The 11,001-nt window shown below is 41.2% G+C and overlaps 1 protein-coding gene across 6 annotated transcripts in view; it reads left to right on the plus strand.

The window, feature by feature from the left end:
- med25 (mediator complex subunit 25) overlaps window positions 1-7,265 on the plus strand; it is a 41,082-nt gene extending 33,817 nt beyond the window's left edge. For all 6 annotated transcript variants that reach the window (XM_061846743.1, XM_061846741.1, XM_061846745.1 and 3 more), the window contains 3 exons: window positions 3,390-3,560; window positions 3,622-3,742; window positions 6,837-7,265. In XM_061846743.1, the coding sequence (XP_061702727.1) occupies window positions 3,390-3,560; window positions 3,622-3,742; window positions 6,837-6,940 (396 nt within the window). In that variant the 3' untranslated portion in view covers window positions 6,941-7,265. The remainder of the gene's footprint in view (window positions 1-3,389; window positions 3,561-3,621; window positions 3,743-6,836) is intronic.
- The last annotated feature ends 3,736 nt before the right edge of the window (window positions 7,266-11,001 follow it).

The following is an 11,001-nucleotide window of genomic DNA, read 5'->3' on the forward strand; positions in this document are numbered from 1 at the left end:
GACATTCATTAAAGAGGACAAAAAAGGAGGCAAAGACACCAGTTCAAGTCTTGCAAGGAGAGCGGAGAGGAACTGTCTTGTACAATTCACCACTGCACTCTCTGATTATCCTCTCCTTCTATTTATTTAGTTTTAAGACTCCCCTTATTTACATGGATGTTACAAAAAGGAGACGACAAGCAAAACAGTTTGAAACAAAGTGTACATGTTTGTTCATGTGCGTGTGCACGTGTGGAAGATTGCTGAATACATGTGTGGTCATCATTTCTTTAACAGACAGCAGTTCTAATGGTTCTGATGATTAGATGTTTTTGTTCTTGCTATCTCCTGCTTGGAGGCTGCCACGTCTAGAGCAGAGCAAAGCATTTCTTTATTGGAAGCAGATGTATGATAATTATGATCACAATTATTCCTACAATTTATTTTTACATAATTTGAGCTTTTAGCTCATAAAATCAACAAAATGAGGAATTCAAGAAATTACAATACTATGAAAAATCCATGCCAAATTTTGATGACCATAAATGTTTTAAACCATCACACACGAATCATGTGCTAAAATCAAGAAGTGCCTGTACAGGTTCCCGGCAGGTGTCATCACATGGCTTCAGTTTGGTTCAGTTGTCACAGTTCCTTTAATATGGGGAGAACTGCAGACTTGACAAGTGGACTTAAGACTATCATTGTTACCCTCCATAGGATGGGTAAACCACAAAAGTTTCATAGCTAAGAAGGCTGGCTGTTCACAGAGTGCTATGCCCAATTATATCAATAGAAAGTTCAGAAGAAAGACAAAATGTGGCAGGAGAAGATGCACCAGCAAAAGAGATGTTTGTGGACTTCCTCTCCAACAGAAAGGATTCAAAAATCTAGATTAAATCCAGAAAAAAATGGAATGCAGCGGGAGTCACAACAAAAAAACAGCACATTCAGACCCAATTTGGGAGATGGGCTACAACTCTCCAAATCCTTGGGTCAAGCCACTTCTGAGCCTGGGCCAAAGTAGGAAGGGTCTGAATTGGGCCAAGGAGAAGAACGATTGGAATGTTGGCCAGTGCTCCAAGGTCCTCTTTTCCGGTGACGGTAATGTGTGCCTTTAATTTGGGAATAAAGGTCCTAGGGGTTGGAGGAAGGCTGGTGAGGAACAGAATACAAATTGCTTGAGGTCCAGGGTGAAATATCCACAGTCAGTCATGATTTAGTGTGCAATGTCCAGTGCTGGTGTTGATGTATTTTTAAATCAAAGGTCTAGGAGATTGTTTTGGAGGACTTCATGATTCCTTCTGCTGAGGATCTGTATGGAGTTGTAAATTTCACCTTCCAACAGAACCTGGCCCTTGGCCATATCACCAGAAGCACAGAAACCTGCTTTGATGACTATGCCATCACAGTGCTTGACTGGCCTGCCAATTCGGCAGATTTAACCCTTTTGAGAATCTATGGGAGGGGGCGGGAACCTTTTAAGCTGAGAGAGCCATAAACGGTAAATATTTTAAAATGTAATTCAAAAAGAGTCATACAATATTTTTGAAACTAAATACAAGTGTATTTGTGCATTTGATGTAAGACCAACACTTTAAGAGAACAATAAGTGTCTAAATTCATTTAAATAACATTATGCTGTTGCTAATCAATGATGACAAAAATGCAACTTCTTTGCTGATGGCTTTGTCGTCTGTTTCATACGTCATTAAGTTAAACTTCATGTTGCCTTTAAGACTTCCATCTGTTATTCAGAAACGGAGGTTGGTCTTAAAGTTTTTTTTAAATGTGTGAAGGACTTTTCATTTGCATAGGTAGAACTAAACATAGTCAGTTCAGCAATAATCACACTCCGCACTGTGTGGTATGTGACGGGACGTTTTTCGTTTGCTTGTCTGCAGGTTTAATTTTTTTTTCATTTCTCCCCACCTATGTGCACTCGGCAACAATGCTTGCGTACAAAGGAATGTCTTTATGTAAAAAATTTCCAGTGGTGGGCAGCACATAAGCACGCTGTCATTATAAACCACATTCATAGGCTGCGTAAGGACTAACATTTGTAATTATGAGTGTACCCTTTTAAGAGGGCATGGGGATGGTGCAAGGTAAACTAATAAGAAGAGTTGGGCCGTGAAGAAGGTTGTTGTTAGAGAAAGTTACGTGTGCTGCCAAAATGTTTAAAAAAAAAAAAAAAGAAAAGACTGCAAGCATCACGCGATCAACCAAAACTGCCACGCGATCGACCATGGACTTATTGAACACCCCTGCTCTATACAGTATGTTGTCATGAGGGCTCTGCGAACCATTCACAAACACCAAAAGAGCCAGGTATGGCTCGTGAGCCATAGGTTCCCGACCCCTGCTCTATTGGGAGGAAAATGAGAGGCACCAGACCCAAAAACATAAAACTGGCATCAAGGAAATCTGGGCTTCCATAAATGTTATAGGCCACGGCACATCCAGGCAGTGATTAAAGCAAGGGGATTCCCAATCAAGTATTAACATATTTTGACTCATTTAGTGACCTGATTTTTTTTTTTTTCTACAAAATGGAGGAGTAAATAGTGATTTCTTCACAGTATTCAAATTGAATTCCTGATTTTTGTGGGTCTTATGAGTTGGAAGCCCAAAGTATTTAAAAACTAAACAAATAAATAGTTGAAATTGTTTAAATTTTAGACCCTGAATCTATAATTTATGAAATCTTAACTTTTTGAATGGAATTATGGGAATAAACTTTTCCATGATATTCAAATTTTTGGAAAGTTTATCTCAAGGCACCAGTATAAAGAAAATGTACAGATACTTGACAAAATATTTTTTTAACATCCAAAGTACTCACACTTCCAATGTAATCTGTACAACCACACAAAAGTTCACATACATTTCACGTCATCGAATTTTCACATCATCATACTAAATGTACTTCATACGCTTCCACTGAAAGTAAAATTCCCAGACATTACAATGTTATCTCTACTTACGAACATCTCTAGTGGCGAAAAATTCCGGCTACAAAAGGCCTCCTCGGAAAAATTTTGTCTCTAGTTACAAAGAAAGGAGGGCTTGGAACTGATTAGGCTATTTACATGTAAAATGGGCTTCTACTTACAATAAATTCACATTACAAAATAATTTCGTAAGTAGAGATACCACTGTCTTACTGTGTAGAAAATGCAGTGTTTTATATTTTCACAGTATATGCATCTTTGCTCTCCTTTCTTATTCTCCTTTGTACCCGCATGCCAACACGCATGTATTCTTAATTAATGTATTAACAGCTTGCATGTATTCCTCGAAAATGCATATCTTATGTATTCATAGTGAATTGTTTTGGTCTAAAGATCAGAAAAGGCGTCATTTCAAAGGTGGCTGGCGTGACTAACCTTTGTGATCTTTGAACTCAGATGAGCATGAGAGCGGCCGGGCCCAACAGCCAGCAGCCGCCCGTCAGCGGGGCGCCACCCAATCAGGTGACACAGGGCGGCCAGGCGCCGCCCCAGGGCTCCATACTGCGCCTGGCCAACCCAGGGGCCAACCCGCAATTGCGCAGCCTCCTCCTTAGCCAGCAACAGCCAGTAAGAACATGGGTCTGCCGGAGCCTGGGCTGAGGTTTGACTTTGTCACCCTATCTCTCAGCAGGGGGGAGTGTCCCACATGCCCGGGATGATGTCACACCAGGGACTCAGCCAGCAGATGGTCCACTCCGTGCCAGCAGGGGGAACGCAAATGCAAGCACAATGGAGACAGCCCATGCCAGGTTAGACTCATTCAGTTACGCCACTTTTTACACTTGTAAAATGTCAGTTCATAGTGGTTAACTTCTTGTTCGATTTCTGAAGAGTTGTGTATCAAACTGTTGTAGATGGTAGTTAACACTTAAATGAAGACATTTATATGTAAGAAATTAAACAGTGCCCATTTCATTTTTAGAGAAAAGTTGAGTGTATCAACAGTAATTTCATCATTCACTAACTGGGTATTTAGGGCAGAGTGACTAATCGTTGAAGAATCACTGAATATTTTGTTCAGATTATTGTCTTAAATGGTGGAACAGCTGTAGAGCGTTGGCCTCACAGTTCTGAGGACTGGGATTCAAATCTGGCCCCGCCTGTGTGGAGTTTGCATATTCTCCCTGTGCCTGGACTGGTTTTCTCTGGGCACTTCGGTTTCCTCCTACATCCACAAAACATGCATTATTGGACACTCTAAATTGCCCATTAGTGTGTTTGTGAATGCAACTGTTGTCTGTCTCCATGTCCCCTGCGATTGACTGGCAACCAGGTTCAGGGTGTACCCTGCCTTCTGCCCGATGACAGCTGGGAGAGGCTCAAAGGACCCCTGCGACCCTTGTGAGGATAAGCGGTTTGGATAATGGATCGTTGGATGGTGTTAATTAGTAGTGGAACATGGTTTGATTTCACCAAAAGCACCAGTTTCTGATCACCAAGTGAAGAAAATATGCCATGCAGAACCGTAACTTTTGCCATTTCTTTTTGCTTTTCTGTGACCTCAAGCAAGAACAAAAACAAGCTTGCAAAAAGGGCTTTTGGTGGTAAAATAATATTTTTTTTGTCCAGATATACAACTAAGAGTTCCGCTGTGTCGAACGACTGCGACTTTTTTTACGTAGCATTTGCCCTTCGCACCATGCCTCATCTTTTGTCATGATGCTGATATACTTTCTACTACCTACCACGACACATAGTCTGTTGGTATCTTTACTCTTTTTGAGGTTGAGTTGCCAAAACCAGTCCTCCTTCCAATTCCAGTTGACCAATGTGAATGTCCACTGCAAAGAACGCATTAACGGTGGTCACTTTACATTTATTTATTTATTAAAAAAAATTTGATTTATTTACTTTACGTTTTTACATTTGTATGACAGGTAAAGAATGTTAGCCTGTTATAACCTCTCATTAACTGTGGTTACCATAACAACACTTTCTCAACTGCTATGGTTTGTATTAGTTACTTTATTTTTTGGGGAGATCATTAATCCTGCATCTTTGTATTTAACAATGATGAAAGTCCTCCGGATTATCCGGGAATTCCGGATTTTTCAATTTTCACGAAAATTGCTCCGGAAAATTGAGGAAAAAATTGCCTAAAATTAATCCAGATATTAGTTGACAACATTGAACGAACATGCGTTTGAGTTTGCTGTTTTGCTTTCACGAGCGTAGCCGTGTTGAGGCACTATCACTAGTAACAATACCGCCGCTCCCCTCACATTCTCTCAAGATGTCGCTTATTTTGTGCGGTCTTGACATTAATTTACGTGTTTTTTTCATAAATGCTGTTAAATAAACGAGCATGCTCCAAAACAACCGTTATTCACCCGGAAACAGGAAATGCAAGTTAACCGTACTGAGCATGTACGGAGCATATACGAAAGTGCATGTTCAGAACTGCTTCATGTAATGCAAGCGCGTTTATGTCGAAAGTCATCAACATCATGAGCCATGTCAAAGGAAATTCAGTTACACCAGGGGTGCTCATTGCGTCGATCGAGAGGCAGTGTGACGGCGTAAAAAAAAAAAAAAACTATCATCCACCTTGTCGCCTGATTCAGGTGTGGTCAATACGGCGAGTGCGTGCACATAAAGGCGCATTCTAGCAAGCCAGCCTCCTGTTTACGGCAGTCCCGTGATGCATGCCCCCCTCCCCCTCCCAACAATACATCACGATTGCCGACAGGAATGTTTGTTCCAATGTATCGCAAGCTTGTTGCCATGAACGCCGATTATGTTGAACTAAACTTTCAGCATTTTCAAAACATTTCAAGTATAGACCGTTCATGTTTATTCCTTGACATGCCAGTGCATTTAACTTTTCTTCAGATAAAGTTTGTCAGAGTTATTGATGAAAAATTTTAAATACTGTTTTATATTATGTTCTACTAATATCAGTTGAAATTGGAAATTATCATTTCTGAGTTTTCTATTTTAGTTATGTATTTGTTAATTTAATTTTTAATTTAAAGTTATGTTGTATTAATCCAGTAAGTTATTTTAAGGCCATCCCTAATCACTCCCGCAACTTTATCTGTGAGCATGACTGACCACACCTGTACATTTTTTAAATTTAAGTGACTGTGTGTAAGTAGGTAAGTTTCTTTCGGCTTGTCCCGTTAGGGGCCGCCACAGTGTGTCATCTCAGATGAAATGCTCATATTTGTTTGGCACAGTTTTACCCCGGTTGCCCTAAAGGCAACTGATTATACTATTACTGTTACTAGATCTATATCTAAGATAGTGAGCAATGTGGTCGAGTGTATCAGTACAACGCGACGTCACAAGCTTGAGACTTAAACGTTAATAGTAATTACTACAGAACAACTTCTTTATATTTTGCTGTACGGTGTAGAAATTCTATATTTTCGTGTATATTCTATATCTATACTATAATATGTATAATGTGGGGAAAAGGACCATTTTAGATGTCTTTTTACTGAATAGTTCACTTAATTCATTTGTCTTGAGATAAGATGGCATATTTTAAGCATATTTTAATGACAAATCTGATTTTGTGCTATCCAGTGATAGGGGGAAGGAGGGCAAAAAAATCTGTGCTTGGCCCTTTGGGAATTTCTGCCCTATTTATTTATTTATTTATTTATTGGTCAGGACTTAGAAAATTTTACTTCAAATTTTTGTATGAATTTTGTTCACAGATATCGCCAGAATGCACCACAGCCATCCATTTTTTCAAAAAGTTCCAGGGGGGGGGCATGCCCCCAGACCCCCCTAGTGCTCACATTTGTATTTTCAGGAATTTTCACCAAAGTCCACTTTCATCTCTAATTTAATATAACTACAATACCAGTCTAAATACATGCGTGTGGTTTGCAGGTCAAATGCTGATGTCCGGAGCTCAGCGGGGGGCCGTACCCCAACCTGGAATGCCCCAAGTCACAAGCGTCATGGAGGACGAAATCCTCATGGACCTTATTTAAGGGAATTTTGTCAGTGTATTGGATCCTGGACTGACTTGGGCTCTTTTTGGACTTTTTTTATTATTTTTTTTTTTTTTATTTCTTTTTTTTTTTTTTTTTTTTTGCAGACCTTGAGCATAATTAAGAAACAAATAATGAGCCTGACCGATTATGTGTGAAGCTAATGTTGGTTGGTTTGATCTCTCTCTTGTCTCTCTCTCTCTCCCTCTCTCTCTCTCTCTCTCTCTCACACACACACACACACACACACACAGGATGCAGTAGTGATGCTTCTGTAATTATTGCTAAATGTCTAATTATTAATTTTATGAAATAAACAAAGTACGTCGGGTGCTTTTTTTTTTCTTCTCCTATTTCCAGCCAAACGTGTCAGCATGTTAATTTTAACCGCTCCAATATGTTGCCCCCTCCCGCCACGCAGAGCCGCCGCTTGTGGCCAAGTAGTCCTACCAGATGGCGCTGCTCAGCCGCCAACAGGGCCGACCAGGAAGTGACGTCGGCCTCCGTCACCTGGGAGACAGTTGCTAGGATATAGCGACAGTGTGTTTTTGTTTTTCTGGCGCGGCTTTTTTTTTTCCCTTCGAGATGGACACTAGGCTCCCTCACTGAGCTTCTCCTTTCTATCCCCTTAAACAAGGGCCCCCTCACTAGATCCCCTTACTAGGTATAGGACCCTTCATTAGGCCCGTCATACTAAAGTCCCTTCGCTTGGACCCCTCCCTCTCTTGGCCCCCTCAGGTCCTTCATTTGGTCTTACTATTAACCCAGAATTACCCCACCATTAGTGCTCCTCGTTAGTCCCCTCACTAAGTTCTATTACTTTACCTTTATTTGCTGAGCCCCTTTGCTAATCCCTCATAAATATCAATATCTCTCACAAAGTCTTATTAATAGGGCTCTGTCACAAGGCCCTCTGTTTTAGGCCCCCTTTACACTAAGTACCCCTTAACGAGGCCCCCCTCGCTAGCTCCCCCTGGGAGTGTACCCCCGTTATGGCGTTTCTTTCATTAGTTCTCCTTAATAGGGCCCCTTCATTAAATACCTAAATCCTCCTGATTAGGGCCCCTGCACAAGGCTCCACTTACTGGGCTCCCTTTGAGTGAATATCCCCTCTCAAGGCTTCCTCGGTGGACTGTTGCTCATCCCTTAATCACCAGCAGGTCCCTTGGAGCCTAACTCAGCGTCGCTCTCGCCTACCTCCCTCCGTCATGCCACCTCCATCTTCCTTCCCAGTCGCTGTTAGCGGCTCCGTCTGAGCTCCCACGCTTTGATGCGGTATGAGACATAATTATCTGAGGTCCCTTTCAAAACTGCATGGCACTGAAAAAGTGTCAAAAGTAGGTACCGTTTGTAGTGCCAGCTTCCAAGTTTGCTCTTATTTTAGCATGATGGAAAAAAACCACCAATATTAGCTTGTCTCATTGTCTTGCCTGAGCGCCATATACAAAGGTATTTTTCTCCATATTCTCTGCTTTGCCATAGTGCACTGTTTTTTTGCTGCCCACAGTCTCCTCTTGGATTAAATTGATCAAGCACTGAAAACAGGAAATGGATATGAATTGCTCTTCGCTCCTTTCTCATTGCTTGTTTGAGGATACAAGAAATGACATATACTAAATACGCACACTTTCTAATGTTAGCTTGCCCTTCCCTGTCTCATCATTCAGTTCTCCTTGGAATTAGTGGAGAAGTGAATACAGGACATGTTTATTTTTTATCTTATCCAGTATGTTCAATATGGGGTGATTTTCAAAGGACTGAAATGTCAGGTTTCTTGCTGCCCTTAATATCCTCATGGATACATTAGTTCAAGTGAAAGCTGGAGATGTCTGGTTTTGACTGGCGGGTTCAATGCTACACGCAAAACTGACCGGCACTGCTCCACCCTAAGCCCTTTTTCATCATCGAAATCTGGTACTAACTCTCAAACCAGTGGAATAATCTACTCTCTACTTTGGGTTCCTGCTGCCCTTATTCTCTTGACAAGAGACCTAAACATGCATGCTAACATTGGCTTGCCATCTTACTGTACAGCGCGTTGCACTGTACAGGCTTCAATTTGTCACAATAATACTCTTAAAAGGAAAAAAAAAAAGTAACTACAGGACACCCTCAGTCTCTTCTGTTGTATTTAATGGTTCTGCAGCATTTGGTACAATAGTCATGGTACGCTATTACAACACTCGGATACAAAAGCCATGGATCAGATATCTTGACATACAGTTCTACAGGTGTGGCCAAAATTTTTGAGAATGACACAAGTATTAATGTTCACAAAATTACTGCCTCATTTTTTTATGACGCTAATTTGAATGTACACCAGAATGTTATTAATGCTGTTCTCCTAAAGGTACAAGGATTGGACTGCGTCCGGGGTTAAGTCATTTTCTCTGATGATTGCCCTTTAAGATTTTTGAGGGCATCTGGAAAAAAGCTTGTCTGGAGAAGAAAAGGTAAGCGCTACTATTCGTCCTGTGTCATGCCAACAGTAAAGTTTCCTGAGACCATTCATCTGTGTGGTTGCTTCTCAGCCAAGGGAATGGGCTCACTCACAATTTTGGCTAAAAACTGCCATGATTAAAGAATGTTACAAAAACTTTCTCTGAAGGGAACTTTGCCCAACCATCCACCAACAGTTTGGTGATGAACAATTTATTTTCCAGCATGATTGACCACCTTACCATAAGGCAAAATTGATCAGTGACTCAGAGAGAAAAACAATATTTTGTGTCCATGGCCAGGAAACTCCCTCGACCTTAATCCCATTAAGAACTTGTGTTCAATCTTCAACAAAAAACAATCAATTCTGACAAACTCCAGGCATTGATTATGCATCAATGAGATGCCATCAGTCAAGTACTTCAGTATATCATAGTAACATCTAGCAAAGAGATCTAAAAACACTGAAGCGGCAAACTTTGTGAAAGCCAAGACTTGTAATTGTCAAAACTTTTTGCAACGACTTTGTCAATATGCATATTTCTCCTCCACCTCCTTACACAAACTCCCCCTCCAATCCTTGCAGCAAATCCAAGTGGCGTGTATGAAATATACGCATAATTGCCAGGCGCCCAAGTGGGAAAGTTCCAATAAGACAAATGGCCAAATGAAGATATACACCGTGGCCTTTTATTGTTCTTTTTTCCCCAAAGAAACTATTTTTAGTTGCAGATAATGTGACTAAGATCTGGCTTGGTTCCCAGGGCATCCAGTTGCATTGTGCTTCGTAGTCACCACTCGGCCGGAACCCTCAGATTTTCTTGCTCCCCACAATCTCCACAAGACCAAAGTCACCATTAGTGGTACTGAATGCCACTTTTCATTTTTTCACAAAGATGCCAGTCCAAGTATCCACTCTTGAGTATACACTGACACAGAGTACTAATACCACTTGTACTTTTGATACATAAAATTTCAATTAAAACATTGTACTGATACCTGGTATCGGAACTCCCCCAGCTCTAGTTTTCAAAAGTAGTAAATGATGCATTCAATGCAAGGTCTTCCCAGTTTTCTGACTACATTACCGCACTAAAAGTATAGCCCCTTTCACACTGTCTGTCAAAGCTATTCTGTGTTTGACAAAGACAGGGAATGTGGGGGTTAAAGGTTGGCAATATGCCATCTTCTCAGTCTTCATTTTTATAGTATTTTTTGGCATAATCTTTCCAGCTGTAAAGATCCTTTCATAGTGCCTGACAAAGTTGTCTTCATATGTTAAAGAAATTATACTAAACATGATTTTGAAGGGGGCGGCACGGTGGGGCAGCTGGAAAGCGTTGGCCTCACACTTCCGAGGACCCGGGTTCAATCCCAGCCCTCCATATGTGGAGTTTGCATGTTCTCCCTGTGCCCGCATGGGTTTTCTCCGGGCACTCTGGTTTCTTCCCGCATCCCAAAAACATGCAACATGAATTCTTCTCCTTCTTCTTTACCTTCCGGCTTGTCCCGTTAGGGGTTGCCACAGCGTGTCATCTCAGATCAACGCACATTTGTTTGGCACAGTTTTATGCCGGATGCCCTTCCTGACGCAACCCCTCTGCATTTTAGCCGGGGAGAGA

The sequence above is a fragment of the Syngnathoides biaculeatus genome, chromosome 16 (genome assembly GCF_019802595.1).
Source record: "Syngnathoides biaculeatus isolate LvHL_M chromosome 16, ASM1980259v1, whole genome shotgun sequence".
NCBI classification, from domain to species: Eukaryota; Metazoa; Chordata; class Actinopteri; order Syngnathiformes; family Syngnathidae; genus Syngnathoides; species Syngnathoides biaculeatus.